Source organism: Pleurodeles waltl, chromosome 5 (genome assembly GCF_031143425.1).
Source record: "Pleurodeles waltl isolate 20211129_DDA chromosome 5, aPleWal1.hap1.20221129, whole genome shotgun sequence".
In the NCBI taxonomy this organism is placed as follows: Eukaryota; Metazoa; Chordata; class Amphibia; order Caudata; family Salamandridae; genus Pleurodeles; species Pleurodeles waltl.
This window is the reverse complement of record NC_090444.1, coordinates 428047722-428074793: the sequence shown is the minus strand read 5'-3', so window position 1 is coordinate 428074793 and position 27072 is coordinate 428047722. Positions and strand designations below refer to the sequence as shown.

At 44.1% G+C, this 27072-nt stretch overlaps 1 protein-coding gene across 1 annotated transcript in view; it reads right to left on the bottom strand.

Annotated features, from left to right (window-relative positions):
• PSME4 (proteasome activator subunit 4) overlaps positions 1–27072 on the bottom strand; it is a 1396200-nt gene that overhangs the window by 1350828 nt on the left and 18300 nt on the right. Inside the window, exon 2 of the mRNA XM_069234194.1 lies at positions 15131–15271. Coding sequence (XP_069090295.1) covers positions 15131–15271 — 141 coding nt within the window. The remainder of the gene's footprint in view (positions 1–15130; positions 15272–27072) is intronic.

Below are 27072 nucleotides of genomic sequence, written 5' to 3'. Positions count from 1 at the left end.
CTGCGACTGCGAGAGGAGGTCTGCCCTGAAAGGGAGACGGAGCGGCGGGCACATTGAGAGTTGGAGAAGGTCGGAATACCATACCCTCCTTGGCCAATCCGGAGCTATTAGGATAACTAGAGCCCGGTCCTGGCGAATCTTCCTCAATACTCGAGGAATCAAGGGTATGGGAGGAAACGCGTAAAGCAACTGGCCACACCAGGTTATTTGAAACGCGTCCCCCAACGCTCCCTGCATCGGATACTGAAGGCTGCAGAACAACGGACAATGCGCGTTCTCTCGAGTGGCGAACAGATCTACCTGAGGAAACCCCCACCTCTGGAAGATTAAACGGACTTGATCTGGATGGAGACGCCACTTGTGGTCTGCCGAGAAGTGGCGACTGAGACTGTCCGCACGCACGTTCAAAACTCCGGCCAGATGGTTTGCTATCAAGCAAATCCGATGGTCCTTTGCCCAGGACCATAGTCGAAGAGCTTCTCTGCAGAGAAGGTACGACCCCACTCCTCCCTGCTTGTTTATGTACCACATCGTGGTAGTATTGTCCGTTAGGACCTGTACCGACTGACCACGAAGGGAAGGGAGGAAGGCCTTGAGAGCCAGACGTACAGCCCGTAACTCTAACAGATTGATGTGAAACATCTGTTCCTCTGGAGACCAAAGGCCTTTGATCTCCAGATCCCCCAGATGAGCTCCCCACCCTAGAGTGGAAGCATCCATTATGACTCTGGCCACTGGTGGCGACTGCTGGAACGGCTTTCCTTGTGAAAGATTGTTGCTTGCAATCCACCACTTCAAATCCACAGCAGCATCTCTGGAGATCTTGACAGTACCCTCTAGATCCACTCTGTGTTGAGACCACTGCCTTCGGAGGCACCACTGAAGAGCCCTCATGTGCCAGCGAGCATGCGTGACCAACAGAATGCAGGAGGCAAAAAGACCGAGCAGACGAAGGACCTTGAGGACTGGAACTACCGCTCCATTTTGAAACATCGGAACCAAATCCTGAATATCTTGAATCCGCTGAGGCGGAGGAAAGGCCCGACCCAATGTTGTATCCAGTACTGCCCCTATAAACAGGAGGCGCTGAGAGGGCTCTAGGTGAGATTTGGGCTCGTTCACCGAAAAACCCAGGTCGAACAACAACTGGGTTGTTGACTGCAGATGATGCGACACAAGCTCCGGGGACTTGGCTTTGATCAACCAGTCGTCCAAGTAAGGGTATACTGCTATCCCCTTCCTTCTGAGTTCTGCCGCAACCACCGACATCACCTTCGTGAAGACTCGAGGTGCTGAAGTAAGACCAAACGGAAGGACCGCAAACTGATAGTGTTGCGATCCCACCACAAACCGGAGATACTTCCTGTGTGACTTGAGTATCGGGATATGAAAGTAAGCATCCTGCAAGTCGACAGACACCATCCAGTCTTCCATGTTCAACGCCAAAAGCACCTGTGCTAGGGTCAGCATCTTGAACTTTTCCTGCTTGAGGAACCAATTCAAGATCCTCAGGTCCAGAATTGGTCTCAAACGACCATCCTTCTTGAGAATCAGGAAATACCTTGAGTAAACTCCTCGACCCCTTTCCTGCTCCAGGACCAACTCCACCGCGCCCTTTAAAAGGAGGACTTGCACCTCCTGTTCTAGCAACAGGAGGTGTTCTTCTGAACAATACGAAGGGCGGGGCGGGAACTCCCGAAAGGGAAGGGTGTAGCCTTTTCCCACAACACCGAGAACCCAAGTGTCCGATGTAACAGTCTTCCATTTGGTGAGAAAATGCTGTAATCTTCCCCCTACAGGAGAGGAGTGAGTGGGAAATGGTGGAAGCCTAAGGCTGCTTCCCCTGCTGCACCCCGCCAGAGGATGAGGAAGAGGCAGAGTGCTGCTGAGAGGCTCCTCTGGTGCGGACCCTACCTCTCCCCCTGAAAGATCTATAGGGATGGGAAGAAGCAGGTTGCTGATATCTCCCCCGAAAGGAAGAGGAGGAAGAGCCACGCCCAAATCCACGAAACCTCCTGAAGAATCTGGAAGAGGCCGTGGAAGAAGGAGCTTGGAGCCCTAACGACTTAGCCGTGGCCCTGCTTTCCTTAAAACGTTCCAAGGCCGAATCAGCCTTAGCTCCAAACAGTTTGCCCCCATCAAACGGGAGATCCAACAATGTGGACTGTACATCTGCAGAAAAGCCCGAGTTACGGAGCCAGGCCTGTCTCCTTGCCACCACAGTTGTGCCCATTGCCCTGGCTACCGAGTCGGTGGTATCTAGTCCCGTCTGGATAATTTGGGTCGCAGCAGCCTGGGCATTTGAGACAAGATCCAAAAGACCCTGGGGAAGCTCTGTAAACGAAGAGGAAATGTCATCCATCAGAGCATGAATATACCTCCCCAGGATACAGGTTGCATTGGTGGCTTTTAACGCCAGACTGCAGGACGAAAAAATCTTCTTCGACTGCGCCTCTAGCTTCTTTGAATCTCTGTCCCCAGGCACCGTCGGAAAAGAACCAGGCGCTGACTTGGACGAACAGGAGGCCTGCACCACCAAGCTCTCCGGCGTAGGGTGCCTAGATAGGAAACCAGGGTCAGTTGGAGCCGTCCGATACCTCCTGGCCACGGCTCTGTGAACTGCTGGGGAAGATGCCGGCCTCTTCCACACCTCTAACACCGGATCCAGCAGAGCGTCATTAAATGGTAACAGAGGCTCCGCCGCGGCTGAGGCCGGATGTAACACCTCTGTTAAAAGGTTTTGTTTTGCCTCCACCACCGGCAAAGGCAGGTCCAAAAAACTAGCTGCCTTCCGTACCACTGCATGAAAGAAAGCAGCCTCCTCAGTATATTCCCCCGGGGACGAAAGGTCCCACTCAGGGGAAGTGTCCAGCCCACTGGCCGACTCCAGTCCACGCAGCCCATCACCCGAGTCCTCTAGCTCTCCTTCCTCTAGGGCTCGTTGGTACTCCTGCTCTTCTAATACACGGAGAGCACGTCTCCTTGAATGAAGTCGTTGCTCAATACGCGGAGTCGACAATGCCTCCGCCGAAGTCGAAGATCGGCGCCGATCTTCAGAAGCCACCAACGCCGCGTCCGGCGCCACAGGTAACTTCGGCGCCGACGGAAGAGCAGCTGAAGCAGATGGACCCACGGGAGTCACAGGCCGAAATCCCGACGTCGACGGGATGGAAATCCCCGGGGCCAATCCTTCTGAAGCCACCGGAGCGGCCACCGGCGCCGGCACTGGCGCCGAGCCCACGTTCCCAAACGGGAGAAAGGGCATAAAGGGTGCCGGCCGAAGAGGCGCAGGATCACCCAAAGAAAAGGCCAAAGGCCCAGCCGGAGCACCCCCTGGAGCCATCTGTTGGAAGATGGCATACATCGCATTCAAGAATGCGGAACTATCGGCTCCAGGGGTGGGAAAAGCCGGATACTGGGGTGCCTGTCTCGGAGGCGACCCCGACGCCGGCCTCGGCGTCTGCGCCGGAGAAAACACTTGAGGCTCCAATACCTCAATCACCGACGCCTGTCCAGGTGAAGTTGGAGACGCCGGAGAGGGCAACGGCGTCGAAGGATGCGGCGTAACCGTGGGACTGATCTCCCATGTCCTTCGGCGCCGATCCGAAGACCTGGAACGAGTCTCCTTTGAATGACGCCGAGATTCTCTACGGCGCCGGGAGTCTCGATGACGCCGATGTCTTGGGGAAGAAGACTTCTTGTGATGTTTCTCCTTTGACTTGGCCATAAACAGCTTCGCCTCACGTTCCTTGAGGGCCTTTGGATTCATGTGCTGACATGAATCACAAGTCGAGACGTCGTGGTCGGAGCTCAAACACCAAAGGCAATTGGAATGAGGATCCGTCACCGACATCTTGCCTCCACACTCACGACAAGGCTTAAATCCAGACTTTCTCTGCGACATTATTACCACAGCGAAAGACTACGCAGCAAGATATACACTGTAACCGCAAAAGTAACAGTTGCTCCCTCGAAGATAACCGTTTCGAATGCACGGAAAAAAGGGAACTGACGTCCGCACGTCGTCGAGGACCTCTTATTGCCTGTATGACGTCAGACGGCGTCGCGTGGGCTAGAGTGACGTCCTCGTCGACGTGCAGAGACTAGTAAGAAGATTTCCGACGAATGCTGGCGCCATGGGAGTATTCATTAGGTGAGGAATCCACAGGTAGTTGTATCCATCAGAAGCGTCACTTCTGGGTTTGGGTAGCCACATGGGAGATGCAGAGATCAGAGGACTCTGGTCTCCGGCGGAGTCTAGACTCCATATCAATCCACTGGAGCTCTGGGCAATCAGGCTTGCGTTGAAAGCATTCCTTCCCTCTCTCAAAGAGAAAGTGGTGCAGGTGTTCACGGACAATACTACCGCCATGTGGTACTACAACAAACAGGGCGGAGTGGGGTCCTGGACCCTTTGTCAGGAGGCAATACGGCTGTGAACATGGCTGGAACATCAGGGCATTACTCTGATGGTTCAACATCTGGCGGGCTCCCTCAACGCCAGAGCGGGCGATCTCAGCCGTCGATGCACAGCCAATCACGAATGGCGTCTCCTTCCGGAGGTGGCGCAAGGTCTCGTTCAGCAGTGGGGAGAGCCTTGGTTAGATCTGTTCGCCTCTGCAGAGAACGCGCAATGTCAGCTGTTTCGCGCATTGGGGTTTCCAAGGTGGCACTCGCTCGGAGACGCTTTCCGTCTCGAGAGGAACTCCGGCCTCCTTTCCGCCTTTTCGCCTATACCTCTTCTGCCCAGAGCTCTCAAGAAGATCAGGTCCGACCGGGCCCAAGTCATCTTGGTGGCTCCTGACTGAGCACGGAGAGTGTGGTATCCAGAGCTATTGAGCATGTCCATCGATCCTCCACTCAGACTGCCTCTTCAGGAGGACCTTCTGTCGCAGCAACAGGGGACGGTTCTTCACCAGAACCAGACCAACCTATACCTTCATGCATGGAGATTGAGTGGCGCCAATTGACAGCTTTTGCCCTTCCACCCGAGGTCTGCAATTTTATCTTGGCAGCCAGGCGTCCATCAACCAAAACTGTATACGCTTGTTGTTGGAATAAATTTGTGGAATGGTGTACCAACAAATCTGTTAATTCCCTTTCTGCCCCTCTATCCGAGGTTCTTCTGTTCATTCTTTCTTTGGCCCAGCAGGGCTCTGCTTTGGGCACCCTTAAAGGGTATTTATCTGCCATTTCAGCCTTTCTTAGGCTTCCTGATCAGCCCTCACTCTTTAAATCTCCTATTGTGAGTAGACTCCTAAAAGGGATCGCCCATTTATTTCCTCCAACTCCATTTATCATGCCTCAGTGGGACTTAATCTTGTACTTACTTATTTGATGTGTACCCCTTTGAGCCAATGCATTATTGTCCCTTGCGGCTCCTCACCTTCAAAACTGTCTTTCTGGTCGCTATCACCTCTGCTCGCAGGGTGAGTGAGCTTCAGGCCCTTTCCTCAAAACATCCAAACTTGTCTGTGCACCCTGACAAAGTTGTGTTGCGCACTAGGGCTTCCTTCCTTCCCAAGGTGGTTACACCCTTTCATGTAGGTCAGTCCATCACTCTGCCTACTTTCTACACATCCCTACATCCTTCCCATGAGGAGGAGAGACTCCACTGTCTGGACCTAAAAAAGCGTTGGCGTTCTACCTGAATCGTACTAAAGATTTCCAGGTGGAGGATCAACTCTTCGTTGGGTATGTGGGTGCGAAAAAAGGGAAGGCGGTGCAAAAGCGTACCATCTCACGACGGGTGCTTCTTTGCATCAAAATGTGCTACGCTTTGGCCAAAAAGCACCCTTCTGAAGGCTTGCATGCTCATTCCACCAGAGCAACTGCTGCTTTCACTGCGTTAGCACGCGGAGTTCCTGTCCTGGATATCTGCTAGGTAGCTATGTGGGCGTCCCTGCACACGTTTGCTAAGCACTACTGCCTAGACAGTCAGGTCCGTCGGGACGGCTATTTTGGTTGTTTGGTCCTGCAGGACTTTCTAGTATGATCTTGGTTCGCAGCCCACCACAGAGGATGGCATTGCTTGGGTATCTATTCTAAGGTAAGGAATCTACAACTAGAAGTCTCTATCAGATGCACAAGTTACTTACCTTCGGTAACGAAATATCTGGTAGAGACATATTCTAGTTGCAGATTCCTGACCACCCACCCATCCTCCCCGCTTGCGAACAGTTTTCTAGGGACAGGGATTCCCCCTTTCAGGTCCTTAGCTCTGGCGCACTAATCTCAGTGTTCTTAGCGGCTCTGCGCTTTGGCGTGGAAAGTCGTTAAAAGAAACTGATGTCACTGCGTGAGGGCGGCATCTATATACTACTCCTGACGTCATCACAGCACCCATGACGCCCGCGGAGTCGACTGATACCACCTGCCAATGTGCAAGGGTATCGCTCAAATAAACAAATCTCCGGATCCAGACTGACGCCTGGGAGAAATTCTAAGGTAAGGAATCTACAACTAGAATATGTCTCTACCAGATATTCCGTTACCTAAGGTAAGTAACTTGTACTTTAGGTCAGATATTAGACTGAGATCCCACTTACTCCCATTACTGTGCTATTAGAGTAAGAAGCTGAGGTGCCTAAAGCAACTAGAAAACTGATAGCGTTCTCATTTTTTATGGCGAAAAGAAGGATCACCATAACATGAATGAGCAGACCGTCACCTAAGACAACTGGCTTGGCTACTTCAGTACCATTGTCTAACGAGAAAGCTGAAATGTATGATGCACTACTGCCAGTATTGCATCACCGAAGAGGTATTTTGGGCCAACTCTGCCAATTTTTATACCTTCGAGGAGATAGTAGAGACGGAACAGACAGGGGAAAACATGCGTTCTTTTGGATGTATACATTGATGGTAAAAATCAGGTTCCCAGTGAAATATTTTGGAGCGTACACATTCCGTGCTGTGAAATAAATGTAAAAGTTAGTCAATAAAATACATGTATATTACAATATCATTATTAGTCTTGAATATATAACGACCTGGCGCTTCAATGTTTTCATACCTGAGACACATTTGATTTTCAGCCTACACACGTTTGTACAGTAGTTTGCCAGTGAACAGTAAAACTCTGGGTAGACTACAGAGTAAACTCTCTAGCTGGTTTTTAAATGCTGTGGCAGAGCTGGTTTTCAAATGCTGTGGCACTAGGCTGCACTACACGTTGTAAAGTGGAATGAACATATTAAGTTTAATTCTTGCATTTACCAGTAAACACTGCTGTCTTTTAAGGATTTGGTAGCTGCTATGGCTGCAGAGTTCTGAACAATCTCACCTTTTTGCATGTGGGTCTCATGGAATTTGGACAAAAAAGGTTTAATTGTGTGGCCAAGTTTAACATATTAATTTAAAGCAACAAAAAGTGTTCACTTGCCTTTGTGTTGACAGGGTGGAATCAGAATATAGCCCGAAATCTCCACATTGTCTGATGGTGAAGCATGGGAACCCCCTGTGGGGGTCCTGTTGGCAGAGATTAACTGTGTTCGCTGTTTATTCATGTGATTATCCAGTACTGAAAGAAGGAGCTCTTATATCGATCGTATTAAGACTAAACCCATTATTCATCTGAGCTCTGCTCTGAGATGTTGGATTGATTGTCTTGCCGGCCCAGACCAAGAGAGTTAGACAGTCTAAATACTGCATGCATGTTGCCAGCATAGTGTTGGAATAAAACAATCAATCACATCAGCAATTAGGGTGAAGGCCGACAAGAAAGGTTCAACTGCAAACATGTGAGGAGTGTGCCACAGCTTCCTCGTGGTGAGATTTGACAAACGTCACTCAGGCAAACTGTTGTCCATCTGTTTTTAACAAAAGAGTCTAACCACCTCCTGGTCTGTTGCACATAATGCAACTATTTTCATCCATAATAATAGGGGTGGTCAGTATTCAAAGCAACTAAAACATAATTTAGAGTTGCGCATGCAGAATGTCTACGATGAAAGATTGGATGACTATCTTATTCTTTTTGGGTGCAATAGAGTTACAGCTCCTTGCATGGTTGTTGTCTCAAGAAAAACCTGCAGTTTGATTTTCACCACTTTTCCTTGAATCCTTACTGGCAGATAGGTATATAAGATTCCAATTAGCAGTGCCTAAAGAGGCCAGTTTTAAGCTGAGCCATAACCCATGCTTGTATTATTGAGTCAAGAATAGAACCTAGTTGAAGTGAGGCATTTATGAATATGGATGATAATTAGTAGTAGATCTTCCTGACACTGGCAAGTATTAAACGATGAACTCAACCGCATCTTTTCTGTCCCTTACCTCAAAGAGTGAAGTGATCTTAGTGTGTTGTGCCATCAGACGTATGGGAAATACTATAGCCATTTCTTTGTAATTTTCATCATAGTTGAATCTTCTTCTGTTTTTCCCTATTTCTTCTATAGTCCAGAACTAGTAGGGAACGCCACAATTCTATTGGTTGTTTTGTGTTAGTGGTGGGAGGATTGGGTTGCTGTGTTATAATAATACCTGAAAAAGTTGCTGACACAATTTTTAAAAACATATTTGGATTATGAAACATATTTATCCTGTACAATTGCAGCCTTGCATAGTTTTGACCTTGATAGGTACCTCATCTGCAAGTATTCATTCTCTATGGTAATATTCAGCAGTCTCATTTGGCTCACCCAGATTAGGTGCACCCACAATTGTTTTATTAATGGGATTTGATAAATGTTCATGTGTTCACATTTTGATTCCCCCTTTAGTTCTGAACAGTAGATGAATTGTATATGTTGGGCAATTTCTTTGCAACCAATTCAGACTTAAAAGCAGCTACATCAAACAGGTTATGTGACTTAGCAATGGTTTACTTATATTGGGCATTATATACTAAAATACGCATTAGGGTGAAGTCTTTCTTGTGAATCGTTAAGCGTGATACCTGGCTAAGGTTCACTTCTGGTAAAACTTCCATGATGCTTGTGTCATGTGATTCAGTTATACCTGAAATCAGACATTAAAATCTGTGACCATCATGATTTCATCATTTTCTGTTTTTGAAAGGCAGTCCAGAAAGTCTACTTCAAACAAACCTAGTTCTCCAGGAGGGCAGTACACCACATCTGCTTTGATCGACTGAGTTGTGTCTATCACAAACTTAGCTGCAGTCTGTTTGGAAAAAAAACAACTAGAATTGCATTGCACCACTGAGCTTAATATGACAAGTATATATTGCTGTTGCCCATGTTTATCTGATTCAAATTAAAGTATTCATTGGGAGTAATATAGAAAAGGCTGGACCGGAGGCTTCTGTATACTGTGAGAATCTTGTAAAATAATTATTATTCGTTTTTTGCATCCCGGTTCTTTCTTTGTATGTCTTCCCCTCAATGTGCAAGTTCTAATGTTTCTGTAGGCAACTTTGGCACACACGATTTTCCTGTTCTGTTTTTGACTTGTAAGTTATTTCATAATTGCAAACAAGCAGATGTAAAAACCCTCTTGTTTCAATACAGTTAACCTGATGAACAGTATGGAATATAATTAATTACAAAAGTGGTTATTTGTTAATAATCATCTTCTTTATTTCGTTCTATCTCCTAGTCCATTTAATAGTAGAGGCAAGGCTGTTTTGTGTTGCCTCTAATTTGAGAGACATTAAATTGACTTTGTCAAGTGCTCAACCACCAAAAGCATGTTGTATCATGCTTGATAATTAGATTAACAATTTTCACATCTTTTTAGAGTGCATTCAGTCTCCAATATCTTGACCTTCATACTTAACCAGATGCAGTGAAGGGAGTCGCACAAATTAATATTTGTTCAATAGATCACCCAGTAGCAGCTAGTCTGTATTGTATAACTAGCCTGTATCAAGACCACGCCCTTTCTTTCCTTCAAGGATATTTCTTTTGAGCTAGATATATCTAAATGTGTTGTATGATTTCTACTATCGGAGGTTTAGGTTCAAAGGTAGCAAACCATGTTAATATGCTGGCCTGCTTGTTCAGTATGGTTTGTATACTAGCACCACCTACCTTTGAAGCATTGAGGGAAAATCAAAATGTTGACCTACATCACTCATACTGCTGTATAGTCGAAACACTTGTGGTTTTCATCCCTGTTCAAGACATTATTTTTTGCATTGTGAACTTACAGATTGAGAGAGAGCTTTGCTCTTCTTCTGCTGAGTTTGAAGATTTTGTTCTTCAGTTTATGGACCGGTGAGTACACTTCTCATAACAGAACATACATTGTGTTATGTTATTTGTTTATAATCTGTAACTTGTTATTCTTGGTGATTTTTGTCGTAGATGCTTTGCTCTTATAGAAAGCAGCACACTCGAACAAACAAGGGAAGAAACTGAAACAGAAAAGATGACCCACTTCGAAAGCTTGGTAGAGTTGGGACTATCTTCCACTCTCAGTACTATCCTCACACAATGTTCTTTGGAAATATTTAAGGTAAACAACATTTGTCCTATACTTCTTAAAAGTCACTTTACTTGCCTGAGTCACTGTTATAATATAATACAACTTTTAATAACATTAAGGGCTCGTGAATAGAAATGTTTCTTTCAGGTCATTGTAAGAAGTACAGATTCAGGTTTCCCCTCAGGTGCTCTCATGATACATCACTTTTATTACATTTTTTATCACAGCACCTGGAAACAGATTTAAATTAGACTGTAATGAATGATGTGTGAATAATTATAAAACGCAATTTTGACTCAGCTACTCTGAGTACATTGCACTTGTAGTTGGCCCAATTTTGCAAATGTTGCCTTTCTATGTCCTCAGGCTTTTAACATACAATTACACAGCTCAGTCCTTACTTACTTTATTACAAGATTTGGGATCAATGTATGACTGAAATCTCTGGGTCAGGTGTAAAAAAAAGTGTAGATCATTCTTTTGATGTTCTATTTATAATGAATTGTGTAATTTGAGCCAGACCTGTTGGATAATGGAGTTTGACAGATATGAAATTACATGAAATTTGCTCTGAACACGTATTTTGGTGGTGGTGTTTATTATTTTATACTCTTTTTATGAAGACCTCAATAAAAAATGTAAAAAATAGACCAGCTAGGGGACCCTGGTTGATCTCCCTGAAACATCTGTGGACTGGCCCTTGCCCCAGCTGCTGATAGATAGGTGCGCTGCAAGCCTGCTAGGGGACTATAGAGCCTGGGGAGTGTGGCATGAAGGGTGAACTGCTTGCTGGCTGTGAATGGTCTGTTGAAAACACTCAACAAGCAGGAAACAGCATCAAGAGTACAGATAGAGGACAAACCTGGAGCAGATAATACTGAAATGCAGCTCCCCATGAAAAGCATACCTTTAGGGACCATGAGGCCAGCGGAAAAGGCTATGAGAGGCCCCAATGGTATTTCCTCTATCATGAATGATGAGGCACAGCTGTGCCATTCTATTGGGCTTTGTTACACTTTATTCTGATCTATTCTCATCCATACCACATGCGAATACTGCCCAGGTAAGAGAGTATTTAGAAAATACTACTCTTGCATGGGTGTGGGCAGAGCAAAAGGAATTCCAGCACAGCCCCTCACTCCATATAAAAATTATATCAGCTGTTGAGTGCCTGGCACCAATGGCCTACCAGGTGAATTTTACAAATAACTTATAATTTTGCCTCACACCTGTTCACCATATCTGAAGAGGAACCAAATAGGAACTTGTCATTACACTAATCAAACAGGACAAGATACGAGATTATGCAGGGTGAACAGACCTCTGTCTCTTATTAATACAGACACTAAAGTACTTCCTAAAATAATTGCATCTAGTGGCTTCCTATCCTTCCCAACCTCATGCTACTGGATCAATCAGGATTCATTCTGAACAGATCCACCCTCTTGAATCAGCTACACCAAACATTGAAGCAGTGGTTGTCCCATTAGACGCAATCATAGCACAGAGTTAGTGTGAAATAGTCCCCAGGTATGTATCCCTGTTAATGGTATAATCTCCGATAACAGAATAATGTGTGGCACCTACCGCATCGATTCAGTTTGCCAAAACACTGGAGTACCATGTATGTGAATTATGACAACATTAATCACACTGTGCACCTAGCTTCAAAGGTCGCAAGCTGCATATATCACTCTTTATTAACACAAGGGTTGTCTTTATCAGAGATCTGCAGAATAATATGTCCGCATTACTTGAGAATATATATACAATTTGGTTTCCTCATGGGCCTGACCATCAACTGCAGGAAATCAAGAATATTCCCCATCACCTCCAATACAGAAAGATTTTCCATTGAGTACCCACTTAAACGGTCGCAGACATCATGAAATATCGGGGAATATGGGTTAGTCAAGACATATGCACTGTTTCTCACGAGAATTATGGCATAGCCTTGCCCAAGCTAGCGGTCCACGTAAATTGTGGGTCGGCTTCCTCTCTTATTGGCAGCCAAGATTTCACTAAGGAGGATGATTATCTTTTCTAAAATCATCTACCTTTTTAGGGTTGAGCCTACGAATGCATGCGCTAGCGCATGCGTCTCGAATGCGAGACACTGTTGTGTTCAGTAAAGGGCTTGGAGCCCGCCTGTCGTTCACCATTTGTTGGTTTGCGTGGCACTCTTCATTAGAGCCTCAAAATTCGTCAAGGCACACCTGCCCTCATTTCCGCTCCTCTGTGTGGAGCAAGGATCAAGCACTAATTAAAATCAACTTAATTAGTGCCCGTCCGCTGCTCCTCACATGATCAAAGTACTATTTTGTTCTTTTTAACTTCCAGTGTCCAGCAAACAGAAGGCTTGTGACTGGCAAAACGTGCTCAGCAGGACAAACAAAATTGCTAAGTTTTATTTTTTGAAACAAACTTTATTGTATTTTGTTAAGTCACCTTTCCCCAGTTTTCAATCATATTTTCTTTTGTTTTTAATCGTGGGTGCTATTCTCAAAAGATGACAATTAACTTGTTTGAAATATGCTAGACCTATTGCATTGTAAATGCTTGTTAAAAATATTCTGCTACTGCTACCGAAATGAATTTTAAGAAAGCTCCTACCTTTCTACTAAAATGTTGATGTTTTTTATTTATATGTTTGTGAATTAAATAAATTGTGTTATCATTTGTGAATTTGTTTTTATGAATGCTTTTTTCTGTATTTTGGTGTACTGTTTTGCAGCACAAATCATCAACGATGCTTAGGCTGGGGTCCCCAACTTCGAGTAATTCCTCAGGGGGGGGGGGGTTTCCCCAGGTTCCAATACTGATTCAGAGGGGATCCCTGGGTTCCAGTAATAATTAAGTGGGGGTCCCCAGAAGTCAAAAGGTTGGGAACCACTGGGTTAGTTTCTTTACTATCTGCTAAATGCAGCGGGCACATTTCCATATGAACCCCAACACCTCAGGATGCTTATAGGCCTAATCACTTCCAAAACCACCAATTGCCTCATCACACAATTATATCAACTCCATGCAACTAGAGGTCCCAGCTGTTAAGACTGCACCAGGGAGAAATGGCATACATCTTTCTTTCACTCAATTGTAAGCTTTGGATCTTACATTTTAAATGTCTTCACAGAATATACAGTAGAACACCCCACTGAGCCTACTGAAATGGGGTATTTAGTCTGAATCAATCTGTGCGTGGTGCAACACTTAGGAGGCTGTCTTTCTGCAATTGCCATGGTTTTCTTCTCTGAACTATAAATACTGGCAAGAAGTAGCATACATGTTATCAAACATGATGATTATATGATAGCACTGAAACCTACTATCTTTCTGTTGGGGTTTGTTAAAAATGTACCCTCAGTGATCAGAAGTTCACCAGAGAAGAGAACCAGTTCTAGTAGTAGCACTTAGGATATGGTTACCAGATGCCTCTGTGTCATGAAGGGCACCATTTTCGAGTTCTTGAATTGTCAACTCACTGTTGTCTTGTGAGTTAGTCCAATATGTTCAGGTGGCCTGAAAAATAGTACATTTCCCAGAATGCAACAGGCTGTTAATTAAAATCTAACAGATTGAAAATTGTATCCCCCATGACAACCTCTTATAACATTATCTCAGACACCGGACAAACAAAACCAAAATAGGCAGAAGACAACTAGGTCTTTCTCTCAGAGAGTGCTAGTAATTCATAGGCCTTGTGACTTACTTTGTGATTATACTACCACACTGTGTCAATATGAAACCTAGCTGTGTTCATTTTTTTAAGAAAGCAGCATATGTGAACTCACTGCTGTGCAGCTCAATAAAATATACAGTAAGTAACCATGTCAAAGTAGTAAATTATGAAATTTTACAACAATGATTAACAAGAGGTTACATCATTCAGTCACGCCCACTGCATGGTTGAGTGTGATGGCAGGCTGCGCAAGATGGTTGTAGCTTGGTGGTCTTATGCTATATGGTTCGGACTCATGATTTGGGTGGCAGAAGGGCAGAAGTCTTTTTAAAATGTTACTAGCAAAATTACCTATAAAGGTGGCAATGGAGGATTCAGTTTGTAGTGTGATCTAAATGACAACTAAATATTACTAGTTATTGGTCAATCAAATAAGGCACAGTATCACTAGACAGCCAATGGACAGTAAGTGGGATAAGAGGTTACAAAACTATTGTAAAAGTGGAGGGTAGAATAATTCTATGATGGAGGTGGTTCCAGAATCTTGAATCCTAAGACACAGCAAATCTTCTTACTCCTAGTCATTAGTGAAAGGCAGAAGAAAAGGCAGCCCCTCTGAACTGTATTGAACAATGAACAACACACTAAACCTGACACAAAATGCTGGGGGAATCAATTACATATTCCCAGCTTTGAACGTAAGAGACATGTTGGACACTTAGATGAAAATGACAATGACTTGTAAACCTCTACCTTCTGGTATATCCCCATTCACACACCAACAACTCCCGGGAAATCATTCATGGGTCTACACACTTGCTCCCACAACTTAAGTAATTGCGTGCACAAGCAGTGAAACCATGTGCCAGTCTTCATTATCCTGGAGTTCAAGAGATACTTTTCCCAGTCATTGAATATTTGGCCTCTGAAAGATGCTGTTAACATGTCGCTTAAAACAACCTCTCACCTAACATGAAGTTATTTTGCCACAAAGCATATTTAACTTATCAGCAACATGTACAGATGGAGAGCACACCATCCAACTGACGACATACTTACTTCAGAAGGTTTACTAACATACGAGAAAACCCTTGCATCATACTGATCTCAAGTTTCGGAATGGTCACCAATTCATACAATAACTTGACAAAAAGTACATGATCTTCTTTGCTGAATTTTCTTCCATAGAGTCTGATGTATCTGCAATCAAAAGAATAAGAAAAGGAAATAAAGCATTAGATCAGTGGTTCTTAACCTTTTCACTCCCACAGACCCCCACTGAGTCATTACTGGAAGCCGGGGGCCGCAGGCTAAATATTTTCCATAACTTTAACTGTAAAACAATACACACAAAATACAGAAAAAAGCATTTATTAACCAAATACACAATTGATTAAAGCTGTTTTTCAAATTTACAAACAAATATTAAAAATGTCAATTTTATTGGGAAGGATGGACTGTTCTAACTTCCATTGAGGCCGCTCATCATTCATACCATATTCTATTTGATGCACCTGCACTGCTCCCACAAATCAATCTGAAGCTAGTAAGATTCTAGTAACTATTTTCAAATTCCTTCCCCTTCAAAGTATGTTTCAAAATATTCAGTTTTACATTTTGGTTACATTTCTATACACTTCATTAATCTGTTAATATTATTTAATTTTCTAACCAGTTACAGGCACCCTGAGCAGGCTTCGTGGATTCCCAGGGGTTTAGAAATACTGCATTAGAGCATGTACTCATGTTAACCATTTGAAGCCGCTGCATCCCTAGGACTAATATTTTAAAGGTTTTGTAGAGTGATAGAAACATCATGCCATAACTATATGAGCAACATGGAAGATTGGAGCCATCAAGCTTGAGACTTTGAGACCTCACACAGTGAAAAGTTATCAGAGGTTTTGGTGCTCTAATACTTCAAACTATCTCATTCATGTTCCATTTCCTTTTGTGTGATCATGAGACCCATCAGGATAAAACTCAGTCTGTCTTTAAATACCACCAGATCACCATATGTACCCAACATGACAATCCAAAGTGTTAAAGGTAAAGTATTCTTAGTATTGTGAACAGTTGGATACCCACTTTCTTTCAGTATTTCAGAATTCCATTACATGCTCTTTAATGTGAGAAAGGGGCTGCCTTCTCTGGTGCACATACAGAAATTCCCATCAGGCTCTAATGCTGGGGTGTTTAGCCTTATGCAATCAGGTTGTGTTACAATAGGCCTTATGGGGATTTTATGCTGTCTTAACTGGAGATGAGTCTTGAATGGTCGGTTTCCTTGACTGCATAAGTGCCTCTTTCGATTCTGGACCTTAAGTTGCCCACAAGTCACAATATTTGTCAATATGTAATAGGACTTGGAGATCACCCTATGTTTTAATCTGTCACAGGATTTAGCACTGCTGTCTGTTATTGCCGTCAGGGGCATTAGACTACCGGCTGGGTCCTTAACAACTAAACAGTGTAACTTTGATTTCCCTCATGAATAATAAGTTGATGAATCCAAAAAATAATTGAAATATGCTAGTTGTAATTTTTTGGGGAAACTGTATCTGGGGGGACAGTTTATCATTCAGGAGAGCGCCATTTGCTCATTTGGGCTAAGCGCAGAACAATATCAATAGTACATTAAAATATCAGCCATGGCCCGGTTTCCCAGAGAAGCCACCAGTTTCGCTGAGCCTGACGAGGTTGCTAGAGATGATGTGGGGGGAGGGGATGCCAATGGATATCACATATTTATAGGGCACTACAAGAGGAACTACCCCCACATGATACCAAAGGCACAGATGAAATGGGAAGACACACTGGAAGGTGGGATGATGGCACAGAAATGGCAGAAAACTCAGGAGGGGGATAAAATGGTGAGTTCTAATGCTTGTTTTTAATTCATACAATATCATTTCACACACCGAGTATATTTGGCCCCAGTAACCTTAAATCATATCTATCACACCAGATCGTATAGCTGCCCTCGTTGTGATGACCCAGAAGAAGATTTTACACATACAGTCTGGCAATGCCCATACCTAACTCAGTACACAATAATGAACCTTAATAGAGCCGGTGGTAGGACAATAACACCTACACCTCAAACTCTCTTACTGGGACTGGTCTCAGCACTTGAGGGAAGGAAACAAAGTTGTAAATGTAGGAAAGAGCCCATTTGGGCACGATCACACGTACCCCCCCCCCACACACTCTTTGTCTGATATCTGATGCTAACTTGACAGTGCGTGCAGGGATCCTGCTAAATGGGCCCCTGCACCTGTGTTCTTTCCCTAAACTGTACTATTGTTTCCACAATTGGCACACCTATGGCACACAGTCAAGTCCCCTGAAAGAGGTACCGGTGGTACCAAGAGCCCTGTGGGCAGGGAGGGTCTCCAAGGGCTGCAGCATGCATTGTGCCACCCTACGGGACCCATCGCCAATCACATGCATACTGCCATTACAGATTGCGTGTGTTGAAGAGGAGAAAAAAAGACAAAGTCCACATGGCACCCCCTCAGGTTGCCATGCCCAGAAACCACTGTCTGTGACATCGGTAAGTCACCCCTATAGCAGGCCTGAGGCAGGCTGCACGATACCACAGGTGAGGGCATAGCTGCATGAGCAATATGCCTCTACAGTGTCTAAGTCCATTCTTCGACATTGTAAATGCAGTGCGCCCATATTGAGTACATGGGCTGGGAGTTTTGTCATTACAAACTCCACAGCCCCATGATGGCTTCACTGAAGACTGGCAGTTTAGTATCAAACCTCTCAGCACAATAAACCCACACTGATGCCAGTGTTGGATATACTGCAAAATGCACACAGAGGGTATCTTAGCGATGCCCCTGTATTTTAGTCAAACTTCTAGTGCAACTTCCAGGCACGTTTCTGACCACATGGGGTGAGAGCCTTTGCGTTCTCCTTGGCCAGAAACAAAGTCTGCACTGAGTGGAGGTGCTTCACACCTCCCCCCTGCAGGAACTGTAACACCGGTCAGTGAGCTACACAGGCTTAGGCCCCTTGTTACAGTGCCCCAGGGCACTAAAGCTAGTGGGGATGCCTGCCGCCGGACAAAGCCCCACTTTTGGCAGCAAGTAGGGCACAGGGATGTGGAATTCCTATTGCCCGACGCCCGGGACATCTTGTTTGGGGTCAAGGGCAACAAGTTTTTATGTTTACTTTTTCCTTGGGACAAGTAGGCCCAACCCTCTGCAGCACAAACTCTTTGGCTGCCTGTTTACAGGGAGTGGAACTCTCTGCAGTTGAGGTAATGTGTTTCCAAAAGATAATGCTGTTCAAACTTGTATTTATGGTTCATTATTTGAAAGCCTTCATTATTAGGGTGAGTGCTGTAAATAAATGTTTTAAGGTCACACTTCACTACTGACGTTGGTTCCAGTACAAAAAAAAAAAAAGTGTATACACATGTTTGAAAAGTTTAGGCTATGAGGCTAAGTATAATGCTCCCAGAATGCTCTCTGATTAGATTCAAATGAAGTGTCATTTAGTAAAATGTGTTGATGCATGCTAGTATTTCCCAAAAATATTTATAATGGAAAATCAGTGTAACCATTTTCTACACGATTATGGGAAGTATGAAAATAAACAAACAGTGACAAAGCCAACTGATCTGACATATTTTTATAAGTCTTTTAGTTTCATCAATGTGTGTCTTGTTTTGACATGGCTTTTGTAACACTTTATTGTTGTGGGAGCTACCAGGCCCTCAACATTGTAACAAACACTGGCAAAACCCCCCCAAAAGGTTTTTGAATTCTAAAAGCACACGTTGCCACCAGTGGCATAACAAAGGCCCTGCAGCTGCCCTCCAGGGGGCCCCTCCAGCACAGCACCTGCCCTGAGTGAGTCTGGAGAGGGGGCTCCTCCATGTTCTTTGCAAAGGGGCACCCTCCAGTTTCGTTACGTCACTGATTGCCACTGTAGTTCCTGACACTGAACAAAACTACTTTGTGTGCCAATATGCTTCTTGTGGAAGAGCAGAATGCGATCACTCACAGTAAAGCCAGTCGAAAGAGAGAGAAATAGAAGTTTAATAAAAACAAAATGTCTTTCGCTGTTTGCGACGTGCAAAAAGCACATTGCGATGCACAAACCCAGTTTTGCGATTCGGTAACCTGGTTACCGAATCGCAAAACGGGTTTGCGACTCGCAATTAGGAAGGGGTGTTCCCTTCCTAATTGCGACTCACAGTGCAATGTAGGATTGTTTTGTGACCATGAACGCGGGCGCAAACCAATCGCAGTTTGCACCCATTTCAAATGGGTGCTAACACTTTCGCAAAAGGGAAGGGGTCCCTATGGGACCCCTTCCCCATTGTGAATGTCACTGTAAACATTTTTTCAGAGCAGGCAGTGGTCCACAGGGCCACTGCCTGCTCTGAAAAAATGAAACGAAAACGGTTAATTTTTCGTTTTTGTAATGCACCTCGTTTTCCTTTAAGGAAAACGGGCTGCATTACAAAAAAAAATGCTTTATTGAAAAGCAGTCACAGACAAAGTGGTCTGCTGTCTCCAGCAGGCCACCATCCCTGTGAGGGCCGCCATTCGCAAGGGGGTCGCAAATTGCGACCCACCTCATGATTATTCATGAGGTGGGCATTTGCGAAGCCCTTGCGAATCACAGATGGTGTCAGGGACACCATCCTACATTCGGATTTGCGACTCGCAAATTGTGAGTCGCTCTGACTCGCAATTTGCGGGTCGCAAATCTGAACCTACCTACATGTGGCCCCGAATTCTTAAAGAAAGTCACAAAAGTGCACCCATGGTATATTTCGTACCCCTATAAAATATTTGTGAACTGTATTTTAGCATGGGTAAATACGATGTGTAGATTTGCTCATGTGAAAATCTATTGAACATTTGCAAGTTCATTTTCCCTCCAGCCACTTTCTTCCCAACCGTGGAAGAAGTTCTAAATCTGCCATTGTCAGGAGTAAATGTCCAACCTTTCTTATTATGGGAAAATATTAGAGAGAAGCTGGTGAAAATCTTTAAAACATGCAGGTTAATAAGTTTGCAGACTCAAAGGCATTCCAGCCCTGGAACTATTGCTTACTGCTTCCTCCAGCACCAGTATGCAGATCTGCAGAAAGGTGGCAAAATAAGGAAATTGCTACAGTAGGGATTGAAACTGCAACTCTTCAAGCCCTACTATGGTAGCAGCCCTGGCATAATCAGAGAGGCTATTATCAGAGCTCTTACATAATGAGATTGCTGCCATAATTTGTCGCCACACTACATGGCACCAAAGGGACAAGTAGATCTTTTTACAGGACAAGTAGATTTGAGAAGCAACCTGTCCCCTGGACAAGTAGATATTTTAATAAATTCCACGCCCCTGAGGGCGGGAAAATTAGTAAAATCAAGGAGTGACCACTTCAGCTGGGACCACCGCTAAGGTGTCTAGCGCTGAAGTGACCCCCTCCTTTCAGAATCCTCCATATTGGTTTAGAGGACAGAGACCAATAGGGTTAGGTTTGTGTCCCCCTCCCCAAAGGGAGTGGACACGAGAAGGGTGTATTCACCCTCATGAACTGTAGTAATTGGTTACTGCCCTCTGACCACTGCAACGTCCCTAAATTCAGGATTTAAGGGCTCCCCTAAACCTAGCTCGTCAGATTCCCCCAGGAAGACAATCAGAAGAAAGAAGAAGGACTGCTCAGCTGACCCCCAGCAGAGAAGACTGAAGACACCAACTGCTTTGGCCCCAGCCCTACCGGCCTGTCTCAAGCTTCTGAAGCTCCTGCTACAAAATGGTGACGCATCCTGCAGGACCAGCGACCTCTTAAAAGCCTGAAGAGGACTGCCTGCACACCAGAGGAAAAGATCTCCCGTGGACAGCTGCCCTGTCCAGAAAGAAACTCCAACAAAAGGAGGCCAGAACCACCTCAGATCCACGTGTCCTGCCCACTCTGCACCTAACATCCATGGACAGTGTCCAAGTGGCCCAACGGACTAGAGCTGGTCCCCAGGCATTTCTGACCTAGTGTCCACCCTGGGTTGACCCCTCCTGTCCACCACAACAATGTTTGCAGACTAAATTCAGAGGGCCCCCAGCCTGTAAAAGGATCCGGACGAAGATACCCGACCCTAAAAGGTACCCTGCATCTGCAGCCCCCAGGCCTTGGGGAACCCAACATCCGGTGCAGCACCGTGCAGCAGGCGGCCCTCCTCCCTGTCCAGCCTGTGGTTTCCCTGAACCGACCTCCTGGACCCGGCCTACTTGTGAAACCTGGGGTCCTCCCATTGAAAAGCATTGGGAACTCGACGCTAAGTTGTACCCTGCACCCCGCCGCCACTGTGCCGCTGAGAGTGAGTGTTTGGTGATGACCTGTGGCCCCCCTGGTGCTCTCCTAAACACCCCATGCCTGCCCTCCGAAGACGCGGGTACTTACCTGCAAGCAGGCCTGATTCCGAGTGCCCCCAGTCTCCATAGGATCCAATTTTAAATCTTGCAGCAACTTTGACCTCTGCACCTGGTCGGCCCGTGCTGCTGGTAGTGGGTGTTTGGGGTTAACTTGAACCCCAACCTGTGGACATCCTAACACCAGGAGACTGGAACTGTACATCTTGTACTTACCTTGAAACTGTACTAACTTTTCATCCCCCAGAACTGTCCTTGAAAATTGCACTGTCAACTTTTAAAACAGATATTTGCTATTTTCTTGGAAACTGTTTAACTTGCCAAATTGAAACAAAGTGGTGTTGATACATATCCTTGCTACTTACTTGTACCTGCAAACTGAATCTTGTGGTTCTAGAAATAAAGTAACAAAATATATTTTTGCTATATAAGAACAATTCGCCTGGAGTTAGTCATTGAGTGCGTGCTTCATTTATTGACTGTGTGTGTGTACAACAAATGCTTTGCACTACCCTCTGATAAGCCTAACTGTTCAACCATACTACCACAAAAGAGAGCATTAGTATTATCTACTTTAGCCTCTGTGAAGCCCCTAGGGAACCCCTTGACTCTGTAGACACTATATCCCATTTTGATATAATGTATACCGAGCCAGCTTCCTACACCAGCTCATTTATCATCCTGCTCAATAATATATCATCTATCTCAGGCTCGGGAGAAACATACAACAATATCTGAAGTGTCTAGAACTATATCTCATAATAATTACAAGGCAGCCTCTCAGATCCTCCATATCTCAGCTTGCACCCTACAAAGTTAGTCTTGTGATCTAAGCACATTTTGCTACTGTTAATTGAACTGACAATCCTTCCAGCCTTCCAGACACAAAGTCTAAGAGTTGTATCAGCTCACCATGAAGATGTTCACTCTGGGAATTGTTACTTTTAATAGAAACTATGCGTCATATTGACTGGCACACTATCCTCATGCCTTGCGGGAAATTGTGATAGCTGTTACTAGCTGCTTATCAGGGGATGTCTGACGTTCTTTCACTGATTTTGGTTATGATTGTACAGACACAATGGCCCAACATTCAATGCAGTCAGTCCTCGATTCTGTGGACACTGCCTCCTGGGCTATCAGCTTCACAACTTCCATACAAAGAAATCTCTGGATGACAACCATTGGATTCTCTGAGAATGTACAATCTCAATTACTGAACATGCCCTACGAAGGATCCTCCTACCATTTTACCATGAAGGCAGACAAGCACAGAGCGGGTATCAGTAATGCCACAGTTCAATTTAATCCACCATACAGAAAATTTAGGAAATATAGCCACCCTTCTGGGTACCAACAAATATAGGCTTCTTTACAACAGCAACAACAGGCACAGTATTCTTCAGACGGTACAAGAACAAAGGCCTGGGCACAGGCAAACAATTACAGACCCCTATTTCTTCAATGACAGCTTAATGGACTTGTGAAACGCGTCTTACTTGTGTGTTCTGCAGCGTGACACTCCAGTTGGCAGCAGAATGTCCAGGTTCCACTCCAAATGGCAGAGGATAACTTTGGCTCAAACAGTCCTTCAACTGATCCACTTCAGTTGTTCATTGCCATTTGCAACAAAGCCTTATGTGGTACCTCCTCCTTTCTTCTTCTACCCTCATAAATATATTGATGCAAGAGGATCTATTTTCTTAGCCAATAATGTTGAGCTAGCCCCCACACCACTCAGAGGGGACTGGGGTGTTACTCAAGGCATTACCTTGTTCTCAAACCAGGGTGGAGGACTGAGCTTTATACTAGACCTCAAGTACTTGACCAAGTTTCTCAAGAATCTACTTCTTCTCTTGGCTACCCTGCAGACCAGAAGTGGTTAGTCTCATTAGACCACAGGATAGATATTTTCTAACCCTTCCTTGGAACAGACAGTACATCCAATTTGTAGTAGGGGGTCTTACGTTTGAATTCAGAGTTTTACCAGTCAGCTTCACATCAGCTCCCATTTTTGACAGTGGTCATATGCCATCTTCACGGACACATGGGTACCTATATCTGAATAAATGGCTGTTGAAACAAATTCTCCACAGGCTGTCCAAGAAACACTAGAGACTATAATTATCATTTTGCATGCACTGGGATTCTCTAATGAATTCAAATAGTCTCAATCGATTCCATTCCAGTAAATTCAATTAATATGTGTAGTACTAGATAGCTGCAAAATGAAAACATTTGATTCACATTCTGGAACTAGTTTGTGATTTTTCTTTTTCCGTGTTCTCTAAAAACGGGGTGAATTCAGAGTAAAACCTTCATTTCACCTGAAGTGGATTCTTATTTGCGGTCATTTCTTTGCCCTTCTTTCCAATTCTTTCAAATGAGGAAAAATGTTTGCACAATCTTGAACCATGCAGTCTCTTCACAAATTGCACAGACTTAATCATTTAGAATGTATTATAACCTGTTAGTTGGTTTCTTGGGCGCTGAAAAGGTTAAAGCGGATATTAAACAAGCTACATCCAAATGAATTTTCACATCAGTGTTCCACTGTTAAGTTCAGCAGGCAAACCAGTACTGAGAGCTTCAAGGCCCTTAGTCTAAGTTGCGAGATGGCGACTTCTGTTTTACATGTTCTGATTCAGGAAATATGTAATGTAGTGACTTGGTTATCCTCCCATTCAATCCCCAAACATTATTGCACTACCCCAATGAAAGACAATGGTTTTATTTTGGTACAGCAGTTCTTCAGTCCCTTCTTCGGTGATTAGGGAAGTGGAGTTGGTTGAGTCAATACTAAGGATTTAATTTTGTTGTATAATCACTCAAATATTTCATATAAATATTTGGGGAGGGTCGGTAGAGGCTTGGGGCAGGGATTTCTAAGAATAATGTGCTGTGGCCCTTTGGCGCAGGTTTTAGTTAGCTTCATGGCTTGCGCTATTAAAAATACAAATGTATTTTATTCATTGACATATTATTTACCAGAGCCGGTTTTAGTGCAATACTTTATATTTTTTTAATCAGCTGCCTCCTATGAAGAAAGAGTACTTACTGCACATTTTTATCAGCCTTTAGCACAATACATATTCTGTACCTTCTCTAGGGCTGTTGTGTTTGGTAAATGATATGCCAGCTTGGACTGCCATCTCAGGAGACAGTTCCTATTCTCTGGATGCATCATGACATGAGGCCTACTTCCATGAACTGTGTAGGGTTTATAATATAAACAACACATTGACCTTATGGAGGGCAGACAGCATTCCAATCATGACTGTCCTGGGACACACATCATACTACAGCCAGTATTGCTGATTCTGACAGTTCAGCTCCCCGGCAGGATTGCCATCCTAACAGGCAGACCCCTGTTATCCACTTCACATAGGGCATCTGGGTTCCTCTCTAAATTATGACTGGCAGATGGGTTACTACCAATGTGCTCTCATACATAGCGGTCAGGCAGGAATCACTAGACTTTCTAGAGCCATACAAAATGGTGGGGTTATCTTTTCCCGGCTCATTGTAATGATGATCACTGTATTATGTTCCATCTACCTTATCACAGCTCATGCTTTTTATACAAGGATGCAATTGCTTTAATACCTATATTGAAATTCAGTTTGCACCTGTTGTCTTAACTAGGAATTTGCGAGTCTCTTAGTAACTAAGCAAAAGGGTGTGATCGGTTCACCACGACTTTCCTGCGGAGTCAAAGTGTCAGTTTTTAGGTTGCCACAAATTACTACTCCCTTAACTAGGTGGGTAAAGTACTGCGGGTTTGCCAGGAGTTAGGCAGACAGCTTCAAACATGTGGGGTTGACTCAGTCTCCAACGTTGACTCAGTCTCCAATACTCAGTGGTGCTGCTGCCCTAAGCACACAGTTTTGCTCCTCTTGAGAACTCTTACCCCTCTACCATCATCATGTGAGTATCAATCAAAGTTAGGTTTGGAAGCCAAGGTGTTCTAGGTTACATATTTTATCTTGCATTCTGGAAAGCGTTACAATAAGCATGCACAACCTGACCGGCACCCAAGACAGAATAAAGCAAGTGTAATAGCTCTCGTAGAGGATTTCAATTTTGGACTGTGTAGTTTCTCACTCTCCCTAGGTCCCTGTGTGATTTAAGTTGTGTGCTGGCATATCTAAAGCACTTCCTATATAGATTTTGCACTATGAACGATCTGTAAACTGTGCAATGTGCTCCAATGCTCTGCGGGGACTGGTAAGCACTGTAAATAAGTTCACCCTGTTCCCAAAAAATAATATATACACACACACACAATATATACACATTATAATCAAGTGATTAAAATGTTCCATTCTATACAACGGCTTCAGACTGTAGCTCAAATCCAAAACGAGTACATATCGGAGTCAAGCGTATAACATTTCCATATTAAGGTTATTGGCATTTCACACATTTTAAACATGGTATTAGTATTAATAGGGACTCCATGAGCAAATCATATCTATATTTCAGTCTCCAGTATCCAATAAAACCAACATTTTACTGAAATTGAGAGAGAGCCAGAAAGAAAACTAAATGCTTAAAGCGAATAACTAGAAAATCATCAAAACTACCCATCCATTCATTTACATGAAGTTTGTACCAATATGTTAAATTCACAAGTATTTTTGAAATAGGTAATATCAGAACATCAACTGTTCTTAACAACTATCTGACTAGTCAAGGTGACACTGCTCCTTAATACTCACAATCAGCACTTGTTAGCAAGTAAACTTGCCCCTAGTGAGGTTACATGAATGGCATTTTACTCTGAGGAACTATCAAAGCAGACCTTCTGTCACCTGCGACTAATACAAAGTTTTACACAAGTACCAACAAGCCCCAAAGCAACAGAATCACAGTCAACTAACTCTGATTTATCAGCTAACAGCGCTTTGCATGTAAGGAGTTCTTTTACTCTTCACATTATAAGGCTGTACTTTCAAGTTCCAGCATCCACAGTCCAGGATTATAATCCTTATAATATGAGGTCAGTAGGCAGTTGTGCTAGTCTTATAAAGTCTTTGGAGTCCGCAGCGATGGATCATGTTTTTTTATTGCTTAGCTCAGACAACTTATTTGTAAGCAGTCCTCCAACAGCACTAGGAGATGTCTTAGTGTGAACAACAAGAATTACTCAACAGGATTTGGACAGTCACAATATCAAAACAAGCTGCAGATGCCACGTCTCGATCTTAAACAGCGATCAATCACTCATCCCTGAGTGACCTTATCTAAGAACATATTTTGGTACACATGTCCACTGCTTACGCATCATTCGGAAAGAACACAGCGATATAAGTCATATGTAGGACACCAAACAACGCAAACTTACTTCAATGTCACAAATAGATCAGTCACTGGAATATTTTTTTCAACTGTGTCTGTTAGAATACACTGTGAGAGAGTGCACAGCAGATTATTGCAATCATGCCATTGCTCAGGAAGGATTAAACCTTGCAGTCTATGTTACAAATGTCAGTGACAGAGGAATAATACACAGCGTCCAAAGTAAATTGAGTTCACAGGGTGCACTTACGCAGACTGCAGCTGTTGGTTAAAAACAGCATTATGACTGCAGTGATGTGGTATTAAAA